Source organism: Ammospiza caudacuta, chromosome 5 (genome assembly GCF_027887145.1).
Source record: "Ammospiza caudacuta isolate bAmmCau1 chromosome 5, bAmmCau1.pri, whole genome shotgun sequence".
Classification (NCBI taxonomy): Eukaryota; Metazoa; Chordata; class Aves; order Passeriformes; family Passerellidae; genus Ammospiza; species Ammospiza caudacuta.
The window spans coordinates 25,096,455-25,124,050 of NC_080597.1; the positions used below are offsets into that span (position 1 = coordinate 25,096,455).

The 27,596-nt window shown below is 42.2% G+C and overlaps 1 protein-coding gene across 1 annotated transcript in view; it reads left to right on the forward strand.

The window, feature by feature from the left end:
- The first annotated feature begins 1,696 nt into the window (after nucleotides 1-1,696).
- Nucleotides 1,697-27,596, forward strand: part of RFX4 (regulatory factor X4) — an 83,979-nt gene continuing 58,079 nt past the window's right edge. The window contains exons 1-4 of the mRNA XM_058805927.1: nucleotides 1,697-2,145; nucleotides 17,172-17,239; nucleotides 18,133-18,219; nucleotides 24,946-25,006. Coding sequence (XP_058661910.1) covers nucleotides 1,697-2,145; nucleotides 17,172-17,239; nucleotides 18,133-18,219; nucleotides 24,946-25,006 — 665 coding nt within the window. The remainder of the gene's footprint in view (nucleotides 2,146-17,171; nucleotides 17,240-18,132; nucleotides 18,220-24,945; nucleotides 25,007-27,596) is intronic.

Genomic DNA, 27,596 nt, shown 5'->3' on the forward strand with positions numbered 1-27,596 from the left:
CCCAGACGGACAGCCCGCAGGTTAGGCAGGGCTTAGCCCGGGAATGGCCCTCCCGCCTCCCGCTCCTGATCTATCCCGTCCCCTCTGGCAGCCGCTGCGCCGGCTGTGACCGCCGTGCGAGGCGGCGAGGCGGCCGCGGAGCTGAGCTGCCCCGACCCCGCAGAGGGATCCGGTCCCCTCCGCGCCTCCCCGACGGCCTCGGCAGGCCGCGTTCCGCCGCTCTGTCGGGGCCTCGCCGCTCCTTCCCGGCTCCTCCGGTGTTGCCGGCACTGTGCCGGGCAATCTGGTGCAGGTGGAGACGGGGCAAGGGGCGACAGAGAGAGGCAGTCCCGCTTCGGAACCGCTTCGCTCCGTGCCGCCACAAACCTGCGAAGGTCTTTCTCATCCCTAGTTCCCAAGGCGGCAGATGGGCTCTTTGTAAAATTTAAATATTGATTAAAAACAAGGAGGAAAAGAGAGAAGGGAGGGGTGTTGCCCGACCCGGCTCGGCTGTTCCTGGAGCGGTCCGAGCGTGGAGCGCTCGATGCACCGGGCAGGCTTGGCCCCTCACCGGCCACCGGCGACACCAGCCGCGTTTGGGCCACACGTGCTGCGGAGTCCCCGGGACAAAACCCAAGCGAGCTGTTCTGGGGAGAAAGTGTTCGGCGGGGAAGGAATCGTTGAGTTCGGGTCAGAGCGTGTGCAGGAGCTAAGACGGTGTTAGATAAAGTTCTCTTGCCGTCCGGCGGCACTGCTAGGCGGGGTTAAGGGGACTGCCGGCAACATCTCGTTGTCGAGAGGAGCGGGCCTTTAGAGAAAGAAAAAAAACAAACGTAACAAAAAAAGCCCCGCATTTTCTGTCCCTCTTTTAAGAATTATCGATTCTCGTGCTTAGCCGACAGAAGGAACTTCGTTTCCTAATTTCAGTAAGGTTGTAATAAGAGGCAGCATGATTGATTAAGATAATATTAATCAGAAAACACTTTAGTCTTGCTAAGCAGATGGCAAGAAAAGTGGAGCTTTGCAGTTGTCTCATTCAGACACCTTAACCTCCCTTTCACAGGACTTAATCCAATTAGCTTTTCTCCTGAGTTTCAGTTGTTATGTAAAGATCCTTTTGCATTGTGGAGAAATATGGCTTCATTGAAAAAAATCAGTCATGTTTTAATTCATCTTCAACAGATTTTCCCTAAACCACCGGGATTAAAAAAAAAAAAAAAAAAAAAAAAAAACCAAAAACAAACCACCCGCGATTCTAATTTTAAGGCAGGGAGCGGTTTGATTCCTTCACCTATCCCAACAGTGCCGTGTGCTTCCAAAGAGTTTCGTTCCCGTTCCTCTAATCTGTGGAGTGGCCCGTGGGGGCTGTCACCAAGGCCAAAGGGCTTTCTGGCCGCCTGGGCTCCCGGAGAGCCCCCAGCCCCAGGTGTCCGGCGGGACAGCGGCAGCGCCCCCGCAGCAGCGCCCGGCCCCGACGGCCCAGCCCAGGCGCGGCGGGACACGGCGAGGAGCTGCTCCCGGGGCTCTCCCGCTGCTCCCGGGGCTCTCCCGCTGCTCCCGGGGCTCTCCCGCTGCTCTCGGGGCTCTCCCGCTGCCCTCGGGGCTCTCCCGCTGCCCTCGGGGCTCTCCCGCTGCCCTCGGGGCTCTGCCGCTGCCCTCGGGGCTCTGCCGCTGCTCACACAGTAGGGCCACACGCCCTTGTCGATGGGTCTGTTACATGTTTCATCGCACGGTTTTCCCGCCGCCTATAACCCCGTCAGTCGGCGGCTCATCCCCGGGTGTAGTTTCTCAAGCTCGTAAGTCCCCCGAGCCGGGCCAGGAGCCGTCGAGCCGCCGCCGGAGTCCCCTTCGCTGTGGAGCACTAGGGGGTCGTTCCGTGGGGATGTATCCGGCTTTTGGGGCTTGCCCTGCGCTCGGCCCTGCCCTCACCTCGCAGCCCCGCCGGAACCCGATAGCTCCGTGCCCGCCAGCTGCCTTGGGACAGCGGCACCGCGCCCGTCTCAGCCCGGAGGAGCCGGGGCTGGCAAGAGGGCTGGGGCGGGCTGGGCGCTCCGGGCCCGGGGCTCCCCGAGGGGTGGCCGGAGCGGGCGGGGGAAGCTTTGCGGCGATCCCGGGCGCTCACAGCGGCTCTGCTCAGCCGCAGCCCCCCCTAGTGACATGGGCAAGGTGAGTGCGGGGCGCACAGCCCCGGCCCCGCCGCAGGAGCCGGCCCGGCAGGGGATGCCGCCCGCTCGGAGCGTGCGGGACGCGGGGCGCCCTGGATCTCCCGGGGGATGCCGAACCCCTGCCCCGGCACCCCCGGGAAGGTCCCACCGCGCCGCTCAGGGAGCCCGAGCCCAAGGAGGCGCGTTCTTGAAGCGTAACTTTGCCGCGCAGCTCAGTAAATAGGCCTGCTTATTCCTGTGTCGGAGCCAGGCAAAACCTCCGCTGGTTTTCAGGCACTAGATGGATGAGATCCTTGGGACTTGAAGCTGGGACTTAGGAACTGATCCAAAGCCCATTAAAATGAGCAGAAAGCCTTTCAGCGCTGTCAAGGACGTCGGGATTAGGCCCTTAAAGCAGTTTGTTTGAACCACGAAAAGCTGCTTGCACTGCCTGCGTTGAAAACTTTGTGGCAGTGCCCAGATTTCAGTGTATCTTCTTATCAACATAGAGAGTTGTTGCAGCAGTGGTGGGTGACCTTTGCTACGAGCTTGTCATTTAAAATGGATATAGCATATTAAGCATTGATTGAAGAGGATTAATGGCTTTCATATCCTGGTTCAATCAATGAAATCACCAGTATTGATACTAAATACTTGAATGCTAGTTGGGAATGGAGCTGTGACGTTTCAGAATGCATGTATGATGCTAAAGTGCGTGATCCTCGGTCCTGATTTGTTTAATCCAAACAAATGGTTGATTTTGCTTCTGAAAAATGTTTGCTTTGCTTATTGCAACACAGTAAAGAGGAAGCTTGCTATTGGCTTTTTTCCTTTACTTTCCTTTTTTCATACTTTTTTCATACTTTTTTATTCCAATAAGGAAAAAATCCGTTCTTTATATTTTAGATTTTGTGTTTATTAAGGTTCTAACATGCTGAGCAGTTAGGATGATCCAATGATTCTTTTGAATCCTAAATTTGATACCATATGGAGATGCAGAAGAAATACCACTGGTCTGTTATATAGTTGAACCTGAGTATTTGTTGTATGTGATTTTGTATCTTACAAGATTTTGCAAACTAAAGAAATGGAGCAGGGAAACAAAAAACAATGTTTTTTGCTTTAAAAAGTGTTTTCTTTTCTGTGAGCTGCAGAGTTTGTGTGGGCAATGTTTGCACAGTAGGGCCCAATTCCCGTCATCTCCCTCTGCCTTCAGCAGCGGCAGCAGAACAAGGATCTAAACCCAGGTCCTGTCACTGGATCAGGTCTTCATTCCTGAGGGGGTTTTAATAACTTTGTAAAATCTGTTGGGATTTTTTAGAGATTTTGAAATGTGATGAAAATTACCTTGACCTAAGAAGTTCATCTTTTAAGTCTAACTCAGAGAAAATAATGATTTTATGATTTACTTGTCTGCTAATGAATTAATTCTAAAATTCTTAGGGAGAGGCAACTGTGATATTTTTCACTGCTCTGTAATATTTACCTGCAGTAAAGAGCTTTGAAAGGATGGAAATAAAAAAGAACTAAAACAAGGTTTTGCATAAGAATAGCTATAGAACTCTAGGAAACTTTCATTTATTTAAGTTGGAGTTTATGGTTTACAGTCCTCAAGATTTTGAGTGTAATACTCATTACAAAAGAGACTCTGGATTCTGACAGTGTACTGTAAAGAAAGCTGCAGCCTCAACCGGTCTGTTTCAGGTGCACCCTTACTATAGTGAACATATATTGAGTAAAGACCTTCTCAAATGTAGAAGAGACCATTTTGTGCTAAGACACTTGTGATGCTGTTACAGCTGTCCCACAGAAAGTCATCAGAAGAGTATCCTGCTTCCATCAGGGTTGTTGGCTTGCTTGCCTTTAGAAAAGAAGGCTGATTTTCAGCTGGCAATGCATTGAGTGTGCAGGCAAGGAAGAAGGTTAGGGTAGTTGTAAAATCTGCAGTGTCTCTGAATGTAAACAACTTTGTATTTTGCTAGCTTAATTTTCAGCTGGTTTGCAAGTTAGGATGGTCATAAAGAGGTGCATCCTCTGGAATACTATTTCCAAACATAGGATTTTGGTATAGCAAACTAAAGACCAAACCGCGGGATCACTGAAATCTGCTTGGTGATGAAATTTTAGTACCTCTTCAGATCAAGACTTTTGAAGAGGTGGCCTATATACAGCTGGGGCTTGATTGATCATAGCAACGCCTTGAGAGCAGTGGTGGGCTGTCATGTAACTAATACAAATATAAGGTCAGTCCTTTGGGGATACTTGATGACATTGGAGTACAAATAATTAGCTCAAAATTCTGTGAGTGCTGAGGTTTGTGAATTTCCTGAGTTCACGCTCTTGTCTGTTTCCCTGCATCTGTGCTGGATTTTCTGTTTGTTTCATTGTGTCTGAAAATGAATACCCGGTATGATCCCACCCTGCTGGAGCCCAGCATCCTGGCAGCTGAGGGGATTTGGTTGCTGACATTCTGGTGAGGAAGATGGATAGTGTAAAGGCGATTCCATGGCTGAGTGATCATATGGATAACAAGTGTAGGAAGGAAGAGTATGTGGTGATGATTAAGCCAGTGGAGGCCTGTGCAGGTTTTTTAGGATATCTGGACCACTGGCATGTTTACTCACCTCTTTAGGATCCTGTAGAATTGTATATATGTGCCAGGGACTTTCTGGAAACTTTTAAAGTTAATATAATTTGCTGTTAGACATGGGTCCTGATGCTGCAGTGGCTCTGCAAGGGAAACACCTGTTGAAGTCCATGTGTGCGCCTGAGGGAGGGCAGATGCCCAGGGTTAGCATGTAATGATCCCTCCCACAGCTGGAAATGTCTAATAACTTAATTGTAGCTATTTTACATGCATAATTTGTGGTACTGGCCTGTCTTAATTTACATTTATTTTTCTCTCAGGAGATTTGCAGCAAGAGTAGTTTATTAGCTATGAAATACTAGCCAGTGTTAGAGATGGTGCGTAAAGTCAGCATCAGAGTCTTTCTTGCTTACTGCAAGAGCTGTCTGCTTATAAACACATGTTGAATTAAATGCTTTTGACCATTCTTCCCTTTATGATAAATTTGAAATCAGGAAAAAGTGGTGAGGGTTAAACAGAGCCTTGGTTCTCACTGCACCCAGTAAGAGAAAGCTCATTTGCAGCTTAATTTGCCTCAAGTCTGAAATGTGAAATGCGGGGCTCAGTGCTGTCTTGTTTCCTTCACTTCAGCTACAGTTAAGCACTTTGTTTTCTTTTATTGGTAGGTGAACATAATTTCTCTGAGATGGAAATTCTTACAGGGACCAAGGAGCTGATTCAAAGCTGTGAATGATAGGTTCACAACTAATTAGCAGCTTATGCTGAGCATTTTTGTGCAGGATACCAAAATATTATCGTAAGAGCAAACAGTATATTTCAGATAGCCAGAATATTCTCTGAATGACTGATTCCCTGAAACTTACAGCCCTGGGAATTAGAGGCATTCATTTCAGAGTAGTAGGCTGGGGACAAATGCTGGGATTTCATCTGTTCTCTAGACTGGCTGTAGTCACAGTCTGATGCTGCCATCATCACTGACAGACTTTGGGCTGGAGCTTTGGGTGCTCACAAACCCCATGGCAGAGACTGAAACAATTAAAACCACAAAATCCTCTTCTCTAGGGGCTTTCATTTCCTTGCTGAGATCATATCTAGAAAAAAACTGATGTTTGCCTGGAAGAAAGGACTCCAAGTTTCAAGTGTTAGAAATTACCGCCTTTTTTTTTAAATTAAAGAATACTGTATGTAGAAATACTTGTTGTCATTCACCTTCTCTTTCCTCTCTTTTTAAACTTCCACTCCTTAGAATTATACTATCAGAGTCCTGTTTCTTCAGCTGGTTTGGCTACTTGGGGCAAGACTTAGAGATGTTCATATTAAGGCAAGTAAAATTCATTAAATGAAAAATGTCTTATAAAAAATATAAGTTTGCAAATGAGATCTACAGGTCAACAAAGGAAAAAAAAAGACAGGAGCTTTCTGTTCTTGTAGAGGTCTGTATGTTGAGATCTAGCTTGTGCTATACTTGTAAAGCAATAAAATACCAGAAATGCAGTGACAAAGGAAATTTAAAAATAGTGAAAAAAGCAAAAAGTAGAAGTACCACTAAATACAATGTTAAAACCATTAATACATTCTCTTTTTTTTCTCCTTTCTAGAACCCTTTTAACTGCTAAACTATTTCAGGAGTGTTTGAACTACCTCAGCTACAGCTGAGGAAGGGAAATATGGAGGGAGAGCCCAGTTGGTTAGTGGGGTCTCATGACTGGTCATCTGGTGCTGGGTGGAATCACCTGTGTTTCAGAGCAGCTCCCCCATGGTGACAGCAATGCACACCTGATTCAAAAGACCTCACAGAACGTCCATTTTACTACTAAGGACACTTCAGCACCGTATGACAAATGTGCAATCTACTGCAAAAAACCAGGAGCTGTTTTAGAGCCCAAGCAGGAAAGGCTGTACGTTTTCCTAATATTTTAGGATCTCGCTGAAACAGACCATTTGTTGAATGAAATTCATGGATAGTTGTAGAAAGTAGTCAAAACCTTACCCTTCAAAGGGGAAAAAATCCTCAACAACCTGACTTGCATGGTTCCCACCCTTATCTGACATTCACTTTAAACACGAGCCTATGGCAGAATGTCCTAATTAAGCAAATGAGTGCTTAGTGCTTTTAGGTACCCTACTCCTGGCTGTTGCTATCTCTGATGCTCAGAGGAAGTAAAATCCTTCCTGCTCCTTTACTCCTTAAAAAGCTTAAGCAAAAGGGGAAACAGAAATTCTTGGCTGGTCCTTAAGGTGACAGTGGCCTGATAGACACCATAAAAAAAAATTACGGAGCAGAGCAATATAAAAGTGGAGTCCTGGTGCCCTGGTGCTGTGTGTCAGGGCATGGCAGACCTGTGCTGCTCTGTGATGAGAGACACCTGCTCCTGCAGTGGGTGTTCCTGCGTCCACAGGCTCGTGTGGTGGTGCAGGGAATCACCTACCCCTCAGCACAGCCCTTCAGCTCCAGCTCTCTGTCTGCCAGACCAGGCTCAGCAGCAGGATAGAGATTTGCTGGCTAACAAGCTTGGCACCCCAGGGCCACCAGGAAAGGAGCTGTGCCCAGTCCTGCACGTGAGACAGAGGTCCCACTGGGGACAACGTGATGAAAGAGCTGGAGCAGGAATTCTTGGCAGGACAGGTCTGAAACATGCACTTTGTGTAAGTAAAAGGCTGCTTCTTTTGGACCTCTTGAGGTTAAGGGTAGAATCAACTATGTTTTTGTTATCAAGGGAAATTTGGCCCTATGAGAGGCATAGTGCAAATGACACATTTGCTAAATGGTGTGTCATGTTTGCACACCAGCCTCTGTCACAGCTTGGCCTCCTGGGTGTCCACTGTATGACAGCAAAATGTCTTAACTCAGAGGAGGAGAACTGAAGAGACTTCCAAGGTCCACGGCAGAACAAGGCAGCTGCCCAGTGGTGTTCACCCCACGCCCTGTGCAGGCTGAAAGCAGGGACTGTTCCCTGCTCTGCTCCTCTGTGAACTATGCCAGTGCTTCCTTCTTCCCAAGCAGTGGCAGTAGCACATCCTGCTGGTTGGACTGCCTGGCTAGTGCAGGTTTTCCCGAGCTGGGACTCACATTCCTATCCTAAATGTAGAGTCATGGGGACAATACTGGTGCAGGGGCCCCTCTAATGCAAACATTTTTTAAAAATGAGTTGTGGTAGGGGCAGCAAATGGCCTCCATTGTAATGAGATGGGTAGAAGTGGGGAGGACTGCGTTTACAGAGCAGTTTAATCACATGGATGGAGCAGGGTGTTCACCTCTCCTCCTTGCTGGGTCATTTCCACTTTGAGCTCTGCAAACAGACCATCTATTGAGCAGTTAGTATTCAGTGCTGAATATTCAATACTAGACTCTTGTTTTGGTGAGTCTTGGGCAAAAAAAGAAGGAGGAAAGAAGACTTCTCTTTTTTCTCATGTTCCCTCCCTGAGTTTGCTTTGCATATTGTTCCGAGGAGACTAGAGTCTTCTCAGAAGAGCCAGGCTCCTAGTTTTAAAAGCTCTGGTCTACATTCATAGTACTTTGTAAAGGAAGGGAAGATAGTTTGGAAGGGATTAAATTCATACAAGGTTTACAAATCTGTAAGTCTAGGCACATCGGGACTTAGCAAAGACTGTCAACCGTATTTAGACTGTAAAGCTAACAGCATTAAATTAGTTCTGAGGGGTACCAATCTTTGTGGGGGGATGTTATGATGATTTATTAATGTCCTCTCTGCTAGTTTTGGTAGGCACATACTCTGTGTTCATTCTGAGAGCAACAGCATTCATTTGTTTCTGTCTGGTGTGTCATATTTACCCACCAAATGGTTGTGAATGATGTCGTGGCAGCATCCTTTGACAACAATGAGCAACAGATAGATATGGAGTAGATATTCATAAAGGGAGGAAAAGGGGTCACCATTTGAGTCAATGTAACCTCTCTATATTTTAGTTCACACTCTTTTTCAGTCAAAGGATTGTCTCTTTCCTACTGCTGCGATTATGTCCTAACACCTGAGTCATGTATTCTGTGCACACTTGGGTATGTCTTCTCATGTTCCTTCAGTCTGCTCAACTGGATGCTGTTTCTAATGAGAAATATTTACTGTAGCCTCATTCCTTTAGAAGCTGAACTCTTTTCTCCTGATTAACCAAAAAAAAAAAAAAAAAAAAAAAAAAATTGAAAGTCTCTGTAGTTATTTTCTTTTCTCCTATCCTTTATTTTTGGCCGTGCCTTTTTCTTTCTCATTCCTTCTTTTGTTTCCTTTCCATTTTCTTCTCATCTCCTTTCCAACAACCCACCTTACCACTCCTCTCTCCTCTGAGCCCCAAAACTTGTGTTTTGTGTATCCCCCACCCATATCTCACATATTTTCATTTTGTTATCTTTGTGGGGCTATCTTACTGATGTACTACCATCTCTGTGCCAAATTGGCCTGCCTGCTGGATTCATCAGCTCCTGAGGCAGAGGGAAGCATTTCATGGGTACTTGATGCAAATTCTCTTTCTTGAGCCATAGCTCTCCTGCTCAGCCAAGTGATTCCAGCCCTGTGTAATAATGAAGCTGAGCTGAATTAAGGATTTGAAAACTTCATGTCTTCTCATGCACACTAGTAAGCTGAGAGACCATGGCAGCAGCTGGGAATGTCTAACCTAGAAGCCTGGGAGAAGAGACTGCTGCAGGGTGGAAGAGATGGGAGAGGTATCTAGAATTTAAGGCCCTATGAGCTCACTTGTGTGTCTCATGTTAATAGCATAGAAATTAATGGAATCTGGAGCAAAGAGGGGCATCAATTGACTCTGAGCTTTTTTTCTGGAGAAGAATAGGTCTGGCAAGGATCAAGAGAAATGTATGCATTTCCTTGAAAGGATGCATTGCAGTTAAAATTGGAGACACTGATAGCCTTTCCACTGAGCTATGCAGCAGACCCTGACGGACCAAGGAGCCATAACACATCGTGCTGGGGAAGCATCAGGGCACATTTTGCTGTCTGCAGGGTTGGTGCTTGGAAGGCACATGATGTGTGTGATGATCTTACTGATGAAAAGATTGGCTTCATGTTGCAAAACCATGTAAGTTAAAGTTCAGCACTGGGAGAGCTGAATTGGTCAGTTACTGGTGTCACTAAGGGAATGTGAGGAAATGTCACTGCATTGAAATCGGACCAAGTGAGGTTTGCTTTTCTGCTGAATGAGGAATGGCTTTGGTGAAGCAAGAACCAAGCAGCCATTAATGGTCTGGTGAAACTTACTCTTCAAAATGAAACGATAGCATCTCTGTGTGACTGGGAGAGGGAAAGGGCTACTTCTGATTAACATGCATATTGAGTTGGAAATGCAATAGCAAAATGCACTGTGTGATTCCAGAGAAGGGCAGATAGGAGTTCCTTATTTGATCCAGGGTAGAGGCTGCCCTGAACACCAGAATCATTATTCAGAAACATCTTGTATTATAGGGCTTCTGGGGGTGTTTTATCTGCATTTAGGATGCACCTTCATAAAAATGAATATTGTTGACAGAATACGTAAATGAAACATTCAGACAAACTTCTGCACAGTGCACAGCATAAGAATATCACATCTCATAAATTCCAGCTTTTCTGCCCAAGAATTCTGGAGGAGTTAAAAAATTATTAGCTGTGGTGCTTTTTGTTATTAGTTTAAGTATGTAAGGTCAATTTTTAATACATTTTATCAAATAGTTTAGCAGAAAATCAATACTGGGAGTGAAGATCTGACTAAACAAAACAAAAGAGCTCTCTCACACATAAGAGAGTTATTCTTTGCATTCTTATGATATCATGGAGAATGTTCACAATGATTTTTCAGAATCATAAGTCAAAGAAAGAGAACAAAAACATTCCTGCCAACATCTACAAAGTGCCCTGGACCAATGTCCATTAACCCTGAAATAGATCCAATAGAATTGTATGCCAAGAAATGAGAACAAAAGGACTGCAACAAGAGTGCCTGACATTTTCACCTGTTGGAAATGAAGTAAAAAGTTAGATTAGCAAACAAAACACTGAAGTATCTGGCAGCTTGTCAGGGTAGCAGCTCTGCCATCTGCACCAAGGCCATGTGTCACTGTCATCCCTAAGGAGCAGGTCTCTTGGAAGAACAGAAGATGGCTGTGTAGGACCAAGGAGGACACTGGCATGATTTCCTGTGGAGCTGGAAGATGTTACTGACAGCTAGCATGCTCTGACTGAAGGGTGTGTGCCTTGGCAGCTGATGGCACCAAATGAGGCAGCAAGGAACAGGACCAGGCTCTCTGTGGCAGGTCCCCCTTGATGGTTAGAGAGGAGCTGGTTTGGACTAGGAGTATCTTTGTGCTGAGGCAGTTACAGGGAACAGCAGCTGGATAGTGACCCTTGTATGGTCTCAGAAACTTTCCATTTAGCAGTGGAGAGGAGGAACGTTTTGATTACATCACCTATGAAAACCTAAATCTTAGAAAACTACTGTGTGATTGGCTGTCCCTAGTAGCTTGTTCTGCTTGATTTCAGTAGATTTTGGTAAGTTCAATGCCCTCAATGGGAGCCAGTGGCTGCCAAGACCTGTCATGTCACAGAGACACTTATTCATAACAATGTGCTGAGGCTAAGCAAGATCTTGTTTAGGTCTTGCTTTTGAGGCTTTGTAGATAAAGTGATTTTTGTTTGCTTTCTTTCAAGCAGTGTGTTGCTTGAACTACGCTGCTGTAACCAACCTGCACAGCACTGCAGCAGCACTTCTCAGGTGGCAGATGTGCCTGTGACCAGCGGGGCTGTGCTGCAAGGTGTGAGAGAGATACAGAACATGAATCTTGCTTCTATTTAGGCCAGATGTATACAGCAGGTACTAGAATAGGTGTTTAGTAGTTTGAGGGTCAGACTTCAGGTTTATCTCCTGATCATTACTCCTAAGAGAAAGGGATCATCTCTTTTACCTCCAAGGGACTGTTTTAAACTAGTGATTTGTCTTATAAGATATGGCCAATTGCTCCAAAAGATTGAAGTGTTACAAGGCGAAGTCTTCACTTGCATTTGTCAAAATATTACATGCACTGGCTCGTTTTCCCTTACTTTCATTCAGGTAGCATTTAGAAATTAGATTTTCAGCACACTAAGGATGGCCGAAGCAGGCAGGCTACTCAGACTTTATGAATTTTACAGCTCTAGAGGTTAGAAGTTCTCTGTCCACAGCAATGATGCAACATGGAGAGCATGAACAGAGTTTTTGAGGTGCTGGCATGTCTCAGGCCATGTTCAGCAAGGTCAGCTCTGCAGAGAAAAGCTCAATGAATCTTGCAAACCTCAGCACTTACTCTGGAACAGACAACAGAAGACGCTGTCAGGGCAGTGATGGTTTCATTAATAAGAAAAGATATAGAATATCATCCCATCAACTCTCCTGTTGGTACCATGGGCTATCAAAATGGAAACGGGAGGGTCTATGACCTTCAGTCAGCCTCTTGAGCTTTTGAGTCACTGTGTTTGCCTGCTAAATCTCCTGTTAGCAACCACTTTCTCTTGTGGTTACAGATCAGATGAGCAGCTAGACGACAGTGTTGCTGGCCAGCTTGGTACTGAGACACTTGGCAAAGAGATACTGCAGGAAGAGATGAGTAACTCTTCCCTCTGAGAACATCAAACAAGTAACTCAGAGGGGTGCTAAGACTCCTCCATATGCATGAAAGGAGTTCCTCTTCTGTCACTGGAACTGTAAAATTGAGACTGTCCTCACTGCTAAATAGAATTTTTTCCATCAGGTCCTCTTATAAATGCACTACAATTTGCTAGTTCCTTTATATTTGCATTATCTACTTTTAGATACCTTTTCTCACAGTTACTTACAACTTTTTTTTTTTAATTTAGCTTGAGAAATGGGCAAAAAATTACAAAAGCAATCATGAATAAAGATAAGGAGCTGGACTGTTGCAGCTGTGCCATCCAAGTTAGTATATAGCTCAAGAAGTGGTTTGGGTCCTATCAAATCTTATATTCTTATTCCAGTGATAATTCTATTTCAGTGACAAGCAAACTCATGGAAGAGGAGCTGGTCTGTGTTCAGCTCCCTAAGTAAATTGTCATGCTTTTTGGTGACTTAAAAATTTGGAATATGAGAGCCAATCTAGAGCTGAAAGCACATGAGAGAGCTTTTCATGCAATTGCCGTGGCTTTGGTGAAATAAATGCTTGTGCAAATTTTGTCATTATCAAAGCCTTGGATATGTCTCCAGGACATGGGGATTGTCATCTCACACAGTTTCAAACAATGAGTTATTCCCAATTATGCCATATCCTCTGATCCACGTGTGGTCACAGCACTGGCATAACTGGAAAACTAGTACTGTAAATACTGTGTAGGGAATGAGGTGAGCAAAATGCAGCTCAGATTAGGTGGCCACAGAGCTTTGTTCTGCCCATAAACCCTCCTTATGTCCCTTCAGGGCATACCCACATGCCCACAGGCTGCAGCCAGCAGCTCTGGGTACCCTCAGCTCCGAGCTGTGTGGAATAGCCCCCAGTGCCTGTGGCACAGCGCTCCCAGAGGCCAGGAGAGGCTGTGATTACAGCTGGTGCTGTCACTGCAGCTGCTCCTGACCCTCCTGGCAGGACAGCAGGAGCACAAGCCACTGTGGCTGTGATCAGATCCATCTTCTCTTCTCTGCAGAGAGGAGCCTGAGTGGCTCTTGTCCCGCTCTTGCTACAGCGTGCCCAAGCGGGAGCAATGAGTGCTGCAAATACAGGTAGCTAATAACTATTACACAAACAGGGAGTAATTATCTCATTAAATGGACTGGCAGTACACAGGCTCCTCTGCTGCATCACCTCAACTCAGGCTCTGGTGGAGAAGCTTTTCAAAGATGTGTTCCAGAAGCAAGCTTTGGCTTCTGAAGGAGATAAAATGTCAAAATAATTTGTCAAAGATAAATTTCAAGAACATTTCTGCTTCATATTTCTGATCCTTCATGAAAGTTCCTGCCCCTAAACACCTCTTGCATATTTCTGTCTCAGAGCTCCCAAGCCTACCTCCCCAGCTCAATCTTTGAAACACCATACAATTGAAAATAGGCTGTTTGTTGAAAAGAAGTGGCTTGGTAGGGATAGGGTGAAGCTACACACCTTCTGCTCTGCCTGCTTTTGAAAACAAGTTCAGTTTAAACTTCCTCTTGGTAAAAGTGTGGCACATGGAATGGAAGTGAAATACTCTGATGCTTGAGTCTCAGTGGATGTGTCATCTTTAGAAATATTGGGATCAAAAAGAAAAGAGGCAAAATTAGGGGCAGAAATAGTTCCATAGTTATTTTAAATTCATCTTTCAGCATTTAATTTTGAACAATTTCTGATTTTTTTGTTGGTGAATAGTAACTTATTCTGTCACAATATTTACACTGGGAAAATTATTGTAATTTGAATAATGATCTCCTTTCCCTCGTGTAGGAATCCCACAGCAGATACAGTGTATTTGCATTTAGTGGTATGTAAAATTGTATAACAAAAATTTTAAGGCTGAGGAACACAGCTGTGTGTTTCACTACAGTTCACTCTTGACCTGTGCAAAATTAAACAGTTGCTATGATATTTGAAGATGGATCCTCAAAATGCCATTAAAAACATTATTTTCTTTCTTTGCTAGTAAGATTATGATAGTTTCCATACTGTGACACAGTTATGAGTAAGTGACTATACTACATTTTACTGCTAGCTATTCCAAATCTGTTATTTTGCTTTTTCACTAGTGCTGATCCTTGTTTCAGTACAATCGAGGGTACAGTGTGCTGGGACTCCTGATGGGAAGGAGTCCTAGAGGGGGAGAGGAAATGCCTTAAGGCTTGATGCACTAAAAACACAGTGAGTAAAAATATGGCCTGTATTAAGATGTAGTTTCTTTTGTTCTCACAAACACTTCCCACAGGTAATTTTGGGTTTCTCATCTTGTGCTAACGACTCATCATTGTTATCAGGTCTGATATGCACGTTTGCTTAGTTGCTGCCTGAACTCTCCATCATTCTGTGAGTTTTCCTGCTGTGAAATCCTGCCTGTGAAAACTAAGGTTCAAGTGCAATAATTAAGCTTTAATCGCAAAAAAATTCCATCCCACATGACTCAATGCATATTTAGAACAGTAGTGTGATGCAGCTGGTGCAGCCTTGGGATGGAACCACAGCCTGGAGACACCAGAGGTTCCCCATGGGCCTTTTCTTGCTGGGACAGGCACACCCTCGTGTCATGAGGACAAGCACATTCAACATGTAGAGGGACCCCAGTGTGTTCCTTAGTCCTGGAACAAGATCTAATGTTATTAACTCTGAAAGACCTTATAAAAGTCAAGCTTAATTTTGAGTTTTGATTTTGTTTGCTCTGCCTCTTTTTCCTTTTGTTTTATTTTGGGCAGGTGTTACTGTGTCTGGGCTCTGTGGGCTGATGGAACTATTTAAAATTTTATCAAAATTATAGTTGTGTTTTCTTTTAATACCTGAAGACACTGTTATTAATATTGGAAGTTAAAAGCCTTGTAAAAATGTTTTTCTTTATACAAACAGTAGAAAAATAGCTAGTTATTAAATGAAGTTACATATTAGAATCTTTATTTATTTATACTTGCATAATTTGGTTTATGAGATAATATAGCTTTTAAATAGTTAGTTGGTTTTGTCACATTTTGTCATCTGCTAAATAATTTGACAAATTTGCCATAAACTCCCTGACATTTTTGCTCAAAAGAGTTAGTTTTCTTCATTCTTTGCTGCCAGACAGGTCGTGTATCTTTTCAGGCCTGAAGAATTTCTATCAGCTATTTAAATGCAAAGCCACAAAGGGAAAGCCAGACTCAGGCTGCAGCAGGCTGAACTGGGGTGATTCAGGACCAAAGGAGCTGCAGCACACAATTAAACTGTAACTGCACCATGCTCCAGGCTTTATACATGGCAGTGTAAACTGGCTGGTTTTCCTGTCAAAAAGGGGAATGTGCGCAGCTACCACTGACACTGCGTGAACAACGATGATGAAAATGATTATGGAGTGACACTTAAAAAGTTGGGGGTTTTTTCCTACTACTTAGGCAGGGAATTTGACTAAAGATGGCTGCTGGCAGTTCCCTGCTGCCGAGGGAAGAGGATGCATCCCAGCTTCCCAGCTCTCAGTGCCGGCAGGAAAAGAAAGGGCAGAGCTGGGCATTGGTCTCCCCTTGGCGCTAATGGCAGCCGCCTTTGCTTTTACTCCCCGCAGCTGGGCTCCGAGCCAAGAGAATTATATACAGCCATGGCTGTGTGCTGAAAGGAGGAGGAGGAGGTAGGGTAATCTTTCCCAAGGCTTCTTGCACCTCTCTATCATGTTGCTCTCAGCAGCAAGTTTCTCTTCACCTGTGAGACAGCTCACAGTACTAAAATAGGACTGGAAAAATGCTGTGAGCTCATTTTTAGGGCAGCAAAAGAAATCTGGCAGAAAGCAGCCATATTCTTGTGTTGGCCCTCAGACAAGGAGGTGATACATCCCCACCCCATGCAGCTGAGCAGCCCAAGCAGGGAAAGCCTCCAAGTTGGAGCTGCCGCCGGCTTGTGGGTTTGTAACTGAGCAGGGGCTGATTTCACAGCACGGGCCCTGCTGGCAGGTTTTATATCATGGTGTCAGCAGTCTTACAGTGATTTTTAAGCAAGGCTGTGTTGAATTTGATGAGAGAAGAAATATCCTTTACAAATCTATTGCAAACAAGTGGGTTTTTTGATGGTTTTCAGAGAAGCACCTTAAGAGGGAGCAGGCTGAGGCTTCTTAGGCACAAGTGTGATGGTGAATGAGGAAGATGCACTCAGGGACGTGCTTGTATTGGTGAAGGCAGCACTGCAGCGTGTTCCTACTGTGAATAACTGGGGAGGGGAATAGCCTGGAGCTGCCATAACACTGCCTGAAAACCACAAGCACACAAAGCAACAGTACCTGGATTCCCGTGGCAAGGCCTGCAAATTAGCTCTGAAGGGTTCTCAGCACACCCTTTCTGAGATTCTGCACAGGTGCCATTGCCCTTTTGTTTACATGGCAGTAGAGGAGATTGTGTACAGAGGAATATGCACAGGTTTATACAACTGCCTGGGTTTAAAAAGCATTTTTTCCTGCAGGATGTATTTGGCCATGACCATTTATTTGTTTACTGGCATCTAGTGCTGAAATTAGGTCATACCAACTTTTATCTTCTATAAACCAGATGAGCAGCTTTCCCAAGATGCTGAGTTCCTGCTTTCCCTTCAAGCCTGCTGCTGTGATGGGCTTTTGCTGGCTGGCAGACTGCTGCCTATGCTGTGCAGGTAGCTTGGTGGCAGGTGGGGGGGCTTATGGAAAGGAATCTGGAGCCATTTCCATGTCTTTGAAGGTGTTTCTGGCAGCGAGCTGTTTCCCCTTGTTTCTTGTGTATCTCTTCAGTCAGTGGAGTTGTTTTCTGTCATAACTTGCAGGCTTGCCTTGCAGACTTCCATCTATCCCTTCTTTTTCTTGCTTTGACCACAGGGAGATCTCTGAGCATAAACTCGTTTCTGCCCATGTTCACACCCTGGAAAAAGAATCTTTTGAGGGAGGTCAGTTTATTGTAGCAATACCTAGGGATTTAGAGAAACTCAAAAACTCATATTTCATACTTTGTCCAAGGAAACACATAAGAAGGTGTAACTTTTGCCCTGAAGACCTGTAACAGTATATTCTGCTGAGCCTGGTGCATCCTCTAAAGTCATCAGGGGACATAAGTTATAGCTTCCAGGAAGAACAGTGGATTCAAATCAATGTAATGCTGAAGGTAACTCATTTGACTGCTGGGAATGTATTGAAAAACAGGGAGGAGCAGGAGTGGCTTCATTTGCACTGTGGGGTGACAAAGATTTGAGCAGCTCAGTAGCTGCTGACTTGCTACATTGGACTTGTACCAGTGAGGAAAAGATCATGCCTGGGAATCCATCAGTGGGAATGAGGTTGTAGGACTGGGCTTCACAGAGCACCGTTTGATCCTCAATTTAACCAAAATTCACATGAATTATTGATTTTACATCCAGTAATATTTCTTCCAAAACCAGCAGGAATACTCGAGGACATAAGCCTTTGCCAGACTAAGACTTGAAAACCAGTGTGATTTCCATGTTTAATTTGATTTTTATTTTTTAACGTATCATGCGATGGGGGACAGAATATCCCGAGGACCTTTGTTTTGTACACAGAAGTGTTTCAGCCTCTATAGTTTAAAAGCAACAAAAACAAAAACAAAAAACCCCCCCGAAAAATGAAGCTAGAAAGCAACAGCTAAATTTAAAAGCAAGAAAGATTTTTCTTGCTAAATATCCTCAGACCAAGCATATTTTAATACAAATGTTCAAGACCATAATCTCTTGAATGCTGACATTTTATTGAGATTTATCTGTTGCAAGTTTATATTTTATGCAAAGACGAACAAACAAAAGAGAATATTTTATTATTTTTGCAGAGAGTTGGATTGAACGATGTCTCAATGAAAGTGAAAACAAACGTTATTCCAGTCACACCTCTCTGGGGAATGTTTCTAATGATGAAAGTAAGTAACTTGTCATTCATTTAAAGTGAGTGTGAACATGTCCGAGTACTCATTTCCTGCTATATAAGTTGCTACAGCTCGATTAAATTTTTAGTTCTGTGTATTTTAAGGAGTCTACTCACTTGACATACTCAATAGTTTTATTAATTTTTTTTTTCTGGGATATTTACATTTCTGGAAATGAAATAGTACTGTTTTTTGGTTAAAACAATCAGAAGAATTTGTGTGTCACTGAATAAAGGTTGAATGACTACTAAAATGTGCTGTTAGGATCAGCTTAGAAGAAAAACCACTTGTTTTGCTTTTCACTGGTGAACACCTTGTGGTCAAAATATGTGGGAAAAATGTGCTGTTTTCCAATACTGCTATATCAAACCATAAATTAAAAAAAATATTTTCATTAAGAATTAAACAATTGTGAGATTAAAAAATCACTTACTAAAACATGATATTGTTTTCTTTTTAGTCAGAGAGAGAAAAATTTATCAATCTCTCTGATTTTAAATCAAGTATTTTTTTTCTTTTCTAGTGATAGTAATTTTAGATCTTGATTTTTAACAATAGCAGGTAATCAAAATAATTTCAAAGTAGTTTAAAACAACCAATTTTTTTGTTTTTAAAATTGCAAGACAATTTCTAGCCTACTGTTTAGTTTTCCCTGTTTATGCAATTTCTATTCTGCTTAATTTGCCTAAAGCAAAATACTCTCCATGTTACTTTTCATCTCCAGAATTCATATATTCACATTACAAGATATTAATGCAGATGGAATTCTTTAATCCAGTAACTAGTAATTACTTTCTTTTTTTTTTTTTTTTGATTTTAAGAGAATTATTTATTTTGATATCGTGGTAAAACTACATGCCTTGTAGCACAATATTGTAATTGATAATGAAATTTGCTGTATTGGGGCCTTACTCCCATTTGTCTAGGGATATATTTGAGGGAATATTTCTGAAGGAGAAGGAAGATGTTAGTAGAAAAATGGTATTTATTCATGACTTGCAAGCTAAGAACCATGCACAAGAATCTTTAAAAATTGACAGTGAAACTGGGAGAGGTTTGGAGTTTTCTGTTTTTAAAAATTAAGGAGTAGAAATTAATTTATCTTTTAAAATTATGGTGGATCATAGTGAAAATAAAAACAGCAGCTTGTAATTTTGAATCTTATGAGAATCTGTGAGATACACAAAGTTCATTTCACTCTGATGCTACTGAGAAAGTGATGGAAGGAATCTGTAATGAATAAGATGTATCTTCAGACTCGTCATAGGATCAGAATTCAGGATGGTTAAATGTGCTTTAAATATGAGCATGGGAAACTTCCACACAGCTGGGGCCAGTAAAATGAGGACCTGCGTGATTAACAAGAGCAGGTGTTTCAGACAGTGGCATTAAGAAGATGGCATGGTGGCTCATTCTGTTTTCTGGTTCTTGAAATAAAGAGCAAGCAATGATAATGAAAGGCAGTGAATTTAGAACTGATAAAACAAATACATAAATGAATTTGTTCCTCTATTTGTGTGCAGAGGACATTGTCACAGCATATAATGGAAACCCAAATGAGAGGCAGAGTTGATTTTATCTAGCTTCCTTCTTAATAGCCAGTTCTTCCAGATGCTTCCTTTGCACTGATTACCAGCATTTCTGCAGTGCAGATAAGAGAATTAATCCACCTGAAAAGTCATCCTTGTTTTGAGGGGGAGGTGAGGGAGGGGAGAAGGTGAAGAAGAAGTAGGAAAGCAAAATAAGCCACAGCAATAATCTGTGAAATCCAGAACAAACTAGAAGTTTCACTGTAGAAATCATTGTCCAATGTGCTCCTTTCTAGCCCTTGAGTTCTTTCTAACATTTTTCTAATGCCATCCAAAAACCAACCAGAAATTTCCAAACCACCATGTCAATCTTTGTCCAACCTCTGTCATATATTTACAAACAAAGCAGGAGGCAAAATGCTTTGAGAAAACCCACATAACCCTATTTGAATTCTTCAGAATGGTGGTCAAATTGCTGTTGTCAGAGTAGGTCCAGTTTTCATCTGCAACCAAAAGAAAGCCTAAACCACCTTTCTCTTGACTAGTTTTTTGTCTCTACATACATGAGGCAGCTGTTGGCTGGACTACCAAAGAAAATGTGGGTTTGGTTTTCAGTTGGGGTGGGTTGCCTTTATTTTTTTTTGGCCTTGGCTCCACTGAAGATTGAGAACTTGTGCTGTGAACCGACAATGTTTTTACTGGGCATAATGCTTGCTCTCATGATTCTTTTTTTCCTGGATGATTTTAGAGTTCATAGGGTTTTAAACAGGAATAATAGCTTTGCTGGTCTCCTTTTCTACAGCTAAAGTGTGTTACAGAACCATACTTCAGGCCACAGGGGTCCTTTGCAATCTTCCATTGTTATCCAGATACCCCCAGGCCTCTTGAACCTGCATTACACTGGGAAAGGAAGTGATGACTCATAGCCATGGATTCACGTCACCTCTGCGCTTCCTCCAGTGCTTCTTACCCTTTTGGAACATTTTATGACATCTTCCAAACCACAGTCTTTACATTCTAATATAAAAATTCCCACTGAATTTTATTTCACTTTCCAGCTTTTAAAACATTTTTCCAGCTGCCACTTCCATGTTCCACATTAGTCAAAAGATTCACAGGAAAGGGAACGGTAGAATCTTGTAGCCAATAATTGAAAAAAAACCAACTCCATAACATTTTCTGTGTACTGTGCATTAAACCAGATTATCTAAATTGAGGTAGAGGTCTGGAAGAATACAAATAAAGGCTTACAAAAGTTTCAACTTCAGTTCTGTGGGGAAGGAATTATGATGTTTCTTGATGAAGTGGAAGGGTTGCTTGTCCAAATTTTCTTGCTTATTTGGAAATGTGAATGTGTAAACTTCCTATGAGATAAAAGAAAATATTCAGACTACTTTTTGTGCTTCAAAAGTGGTGTTCAAAATCCATGTTCATACTGGCTGTCATGACTTGCCTAGCAGCTTTGTTTTTTGTTTGAAGTAAACTATTTAAAAAAAAAAAAAGTTTAAAAAAGAGTTACTTGCTTTTACTGAAATTTTCCTTGGAGAAAATTCCTTCTTTTTCAGTTATACCTATTCAGTGAAAATTATGCTCCCATATTTCTCAGAGGTTTTAAAAATCTCCCACTATTCTAAAAGCATGGAATGCATGCTAATGAGCCTGAATCTCATTTATGGCTACATGTAAATAGGAGACAAGATAGCTTAGTACTATAATTTAATTTTGGCTAAGGCCAAATCACTTCTGAGAACAGTCAGAATCTGGCCTGCAGGTGGTACAGAGGAAGAGGATATTCCTCTGAAAAATGTGCAGCTACCTGAACTAAGGGAAGGATTTTATCTATATAAAGATAGTAACAGCATGTTAGTTTCTTTCTTGGTTTTGAGACACATGCAGGCAGCACTGGAAAGTACAAGGCTCTCCAATTACCTCCACAGTGGAAAGAAGAACTTAGCTCCATTTTAGTTATGATAAACAGACTAACACCAACACAATTACAAAAAAGGTATGTCTTTGCTTCAGGTTGTTCCACTCCCTGCGTTTAAGGCAGCAGGCTCAAAGCTGCTGAGCACAACTTCTGTTGTCTCCATGTCTTGCACCAAGAAGTAAGAAATCCTTTGAGCTGTACCTAGAATCAGCAAAAGTTAGAGGATCCCACTGAGAGCTCTAGGAAAGCCACAAAGATACAAAGTTGCACAAGATACAAACAGGACTCCACTTGAGGGGCTTTGAAACAGAATTTTTGAAGTAAGATGGAGCAGTTGGCAAAAGAACTTCCATAGAGTTTGGGACAAAAGGATCCTCTGATATCTCTGTGAGCCAACAAATACTGTTTTTCTAGAACACCATTGATTCCTAGTTTTATTATGTTTGAAGACTCCTTCTATGCTGAGACTTAATTGCAGTTGTCTAAGCTGTTATCTGCATTCAGTTTGAGATGAGTACAGGTTTTCCACCTAATCAGGTACCTTGAAGACACTTTTTCCTTGGGATGCTGGTAGCCCTCCTATTGGCAGTGGCGTGCGCACACTACATGGGTTTCTCCCTGGGGTGCTTTGTGTGAATCCCTGCGACTGTGAATTGAACAAGATTTTTCCTTGTGACTTCAAGATCTTTTGGATTTGTCACAAAATTGTCATGTCTCTTCTGTGACAGTGCCTTGAAGCAGGACTTCTTTTCAGTGACTTTATTTCCTTTTCCTACAAAATAGGTTGGATTTTAAAAGTATTGCATTTTAAAAGGTATGCCTTTATTTTAATCTACAGTGTTGTTTTGATGTGAATTGATAAAATGACAAGCCAAAAAGTAAGAAATGCTGTTTTCCTTCCCTCTTTCGTGCTAGACAAAGTGACCTGGTATCGGACCTGAGTCAAGAGTTAAACATTCTCTGCTTGATATGGACACCATTAGGTGCCCTGCTGACAGCTAAAATATAAAGTATAAAGCTATTTATTATTTTCTGCTAGTCAATTATCTGATGAGATTATATTGTTAAACTAGACAAGGTAGAATTAAGAGCTTTTATATGTAATACTGAAAGTTTGTATTTCTAGGTCCCATCTATTCCCATACCTTCTGCATCCCTTTCCATCTTTTTAATAAAAAAGTGAAAGTTTGGCTGGCAGCTGGTTCGTTGGCAGAAAACAAAGTTGCACTATTTTCTTGTACAGAGAATTGACTTTGGGGTGACAAGCACTAACTCTGCAAAAAATTTATCTTTGTTGAAAATCCAATTGTTCAATGGAAATTAATGCTTAAAAGACATTTTCTGAGTTACAGTTGAAGTCCATCTTTTCCTTCTTGGTTTTAAGGCACAGTTAGGGGGGAATGCTGAGGGGTCTTTCAGAGGGATCCCCAGGAGGCAAACATACCTGAGGATGGAGATGTAAATTGCAGTTTATGACCTAATTGTTAGTTTGTGTCGTTAAAACAAGTTCTTAGGGAGGATTTGAGTGGGAGGAGCTGAGCATGGCGGGCGTGAAGCATGTCTGAGGGCAGGTTAAGTAAAGCACCTATGTCTGAGGGCAGGTTAAGTAAAGCACCTGCTCACAGCAGCTCACTCTTAGTGCAAGTGAAAAAAAGCTGGGCGGATGGGGGATGGAAAGTGTGCAGTGATATTGTGTAACTTGGATATTGACTTGAAGTTTGATGTCTGCCACGTATCCGGAGGGGAATTCAGCCCCCTCAGCACAGGAGGAAACCATCCCAGGCCTGGTCCTTGGGCCTGCGGGGCGGCAGCCACGGCCCCTCGGCATTCAGGCCCCGTGCGCCCGCGTTTGCTGCACGCCGACCGCCTGAACAGGAAAAACAAACGAAACCCACAATTTAAAAGTGATTTGAGATGTGTATGTTGGTGCTGTGCGCTGAATAAAAGCGGGCCCTGAAAGGCAGGGAGGGAGTGTGCGGCCCAACAATGAGGGGCCCGTTGTGATGCAGATGTGGGGGGGCCGCGCTGAGGCTCCGCGGGGAGCTGCGGAACGGGATCTGCTGGCGCTCAGGGATAAAGGATGTTCGGCTGGCACAGCTTCCGTGGGTAAGGCAACAAGTCCCGGGGGACGAGGGCTGCCCGCAGAGCCTTCCAGCCGGGGTGTTATTTGTGTGCGCGGCCTCCCCGCGCAGCTCAAAAGGCCTCCCGAGAGGGTCCGATGTGCAGAGGAGGATAGCGCTGCTCCCGTAAGATCCCGCATCCTAAAGGCTCACTTAAATTACTTCTAAAAGTTCGTTTCATGAAGAAATGCGACTTGCAGCGTGGTGTACAGGTTTACCCTATTCTTTAGGTATCAAAGCCATCTATGCCGAATGCTTTCATCGGGGACAAAGCTGTTAAAATATCAAAATGTGTTTGATACAACACTGTTTCCCAAAGAATAACATTCTGGAGCTCTTGATTGTGCTCCACTCAGCTTTCACCTAGGAATGTTTCATATGTTTAATAAAACACAATTTAGTCAGAATTATTCTATACATATTTCTAAACTTTTTCAAAAGAACAAATGCCTCCCAGGAAGAATCCAATATTTGAAGTTTTATTTTAATTACCTTTTTCTTTATTCATCTTTTATCTGAATTTTTGGAAAGTCAGCAAACCAGAGTTGCCTTGGAAACAGTTAATGGGGAAAATTATCAGAGAAATCACCTGAAAAGGAATAAAGTATATAACAGAATATACACTTATTCTCATTCAGAATTAATCCCTGTAAATTTATAAACATCCAATAATTACCTTATGTTAAGATCAAACAATGGGTGTACCCCATTAGTTTAAATGCCTTATCTAAAATAAAACTTGTGCAAGGCAACAGTTCCATTATAGTGTGTGAAACTGTTTACATGTTCTCACATGCTGGTAGAGATCTAAGAGTTGCTTTTTTTCCATATAAAGTTATCCTTTCCAATGTCAATATTCCTAGGTACCACTCTGCTCCTGCTATCAGTGATATTTGCAGAGTTTACTGCCTTAAGCAGTATCTACAGATGGTAGTTTAGGGAACATCATTATTTACATTTCTGAATTTTAGCCAGAATTTTGAGAAAGCTTTGGCACTTGAGCACATTTTAATTGTTTTAAAATTTATTTTAATTAGTTAAAAAAAAATATTACCATTCAAACAGTATTTCTTTTTAAAAAACAGCTCATGAATTCCTAGGAAATTCCTGATGAAATCACACAGCTTTTTTTGTTTCTTAACAGATGAGGAAAAAGAAAATAATAGAGCATCAAAACCACATTCAACTCCAGCTACACTGCAATGGTAAGATGCCTTTTAAAAAGATCAAGAAAATCTATTAGTATTTTTTTTCTAATGCATTTTCCAGATGATGGAATAGAGCTCTTGGCCATCTTAGAGTTCTAAAGATCCTTTTACTGTAAGTGTTTCATGTGCCCGCTTGTAATCTGTGCAGCATTTCTCAACAAATGTTTTACAGGATTTGTTTGAACAGAGGAAACTTCTGATACAGTTTAGAACATCAACTTAACGTATTTATTTGCCACCCTACCAGCTGGTTATTTGTGATTTGTCATCATTGTTACATTTATTGCAAAAAGAAAACTAGTACTGAGCTTTTATTTTCGAGACTCATTTTGTTTCAGTGTCTGATGAAGCCCACCCATACCAACTGTTTTACTGACATCAGATCTCTGTAATGTAACACAGAAGACAACAAAAGGAAAGGGTTTGAGGTTTGATTGCAAAATTAGTGAGGAGAAAAAAGGAAGGGTAATTAGGAAGAGAGAAAGGATAGTTTGAGAGTTAGTCTGCAGTGCTATAAAAATAAGTGCTGTTCCCTGTGATTTGCAGAAGTAATGTAATCTGCATGTTCTGTAATATGTACCTCTAATTCTGACATCCCTTGCTATAGGGCTATCTCTTAGACTTTTGTTGACTTTTGCCTTGATTTAGATATTTAAAAAGATAAGATTATTGGTAAAAAATGTGAGTTTTTTAAAAGCAAACTTCTTTCTCTGCTTTTGTCAGTCTCTTGGGACATTTCACTTAAAAAAACCAGAAAAGAATAATTAATTCAGTGTATTTTACTCCATTTTTTCTGCCTGTGAAATTACATGACTCTGTGAAACATGCAAAAATGATTTAGATTATTTCTTAAATAATTAAGATTATTTGCTTTTTAAAGTTGATTGGTGAGATTTTAGACTAAAAAACCAGAAGACTTATGGGTTGATTTTGAATAGGTTGCTGCCAGTATTCAGAAACTTATAGACACTTTCAAAGCAAATAATGAGATGGACAAATATAAATAAAAGCATTTAGTTTGGAGCTATTGTTTCTTTGTACCTATTTGTATCACAAAAGTCCTGTTTTTCAGAAGTTCAAGAAAAGGGAAGGACTTTTCTTTAACAGACACTCAAGAAAAATAGTAACTACATACAGGGAGAAAATTAAAATAATGAAACGTCATAGTGGTCATTTATTATTTTTCGTTATTAACTCTCACAGCTTCAACACAGTTCAAACAGGATAATAAAGAACTATCTAGCTAAAATAAAATAGTAAGCAGGTCTTACCAGTCCCAGATTCAGAGCAGTGTTTATTTTGCAGTGAAGTCAGTTAAGAGCCTTTTCCACAGGAGCAAATAATGTCGTAGCCAAGAAGCCGGCATTAATTAGAACATCCAGTAATACTGTTCCCAACAGAAAACATGCAAATACTGTAAACAGTCTTTTGCCAAATGTTTTCAAGCTTCGTCAGTCATAAAGGTTAGTAAATCCCTAAACTCCAGGGATATTGAGCCCTGCTGGAATGTAGGGTGCACACTAATGCTCATTCAGCTGTGTTTGCACTAGAATTCCAGAATTCTGGCTGCTTGCAACTTCTTCCCTACTCTCTTGCTAGTGTACTGGCTTACTACCTGTCTGTTGTATTATGTTTCTTACATGTTGAAATAGGTCAAATTTTCTTCCCTTTGAGTCTTCTGGAGCATCTGCAACTTCCTCCATTCATCTTCCACCCAAAATTCCATGAGTTAACAGAAAGCAAAGTTTCATGTTTAAAATCTTCAGCTGCTGTAAAACTGAATTATACAATTGGCTGAATTTATTAACAGGCATGTAGGTTAAAAGTTTCCCAGCTTTTGAGCCATACCTACAGAACAATTTTCTCGTAGTTTCCATATGCTTTTCAGCATACGTACTGCAGCTTTGAATTGGTATTTCCTGGAGAAATTGATACACTAAATAAAATGAGAAACTCAAAAGTTAGGGTCAGAGTGCTAAAGTAGCAAGCTTATTTTGGATGAAGATGTGCAGCTTCCACTGTTCTGGGAAGTCAGACACGTTAGCACTGCGTTATTTGTACTGCAGTAAAACCCAGCACCCAGTTTACCCAGGCTGGTAAACTGTTGTAATCAGCACTGTAAAATTTCTTCACAGAGCACTTCCTGGAAGTGTAGCTTTACATGCTGGGCAGTTTTGCTCAGCTGTAGTAGTTAAACCTCAGCCAACAAGTAACACACACCTACTCACTCACTCCTTCCCGTTCCCTGCTCTCACTAGGATGGGGAGGAGAAAAAGTAAAAGTAAAACCCATAGGCCGAGGTGAGGACAGATGAATAATTAAAGTAAAAGAAAATATAATAATAATAGCAACGATAATAATAGTGTTAATGAAAAGGAAAAGGAGTAATAAAATCCAAGAAAAAATGTGATGTGCGATGTAGTTGCTCACCACCTGCTGACCAAGGCCCAGCTCGTCCTTGAGCAGTGATCAGCACCTCACAGCCAACTCCCCCCAGATTATTTACTGGGTGTGATGTTCTGTGGCATGGAATATTCCTTTGGCCTGTTCAGGTTAGCTGGTCTGGTTGTGGGCACACCCAACTTTT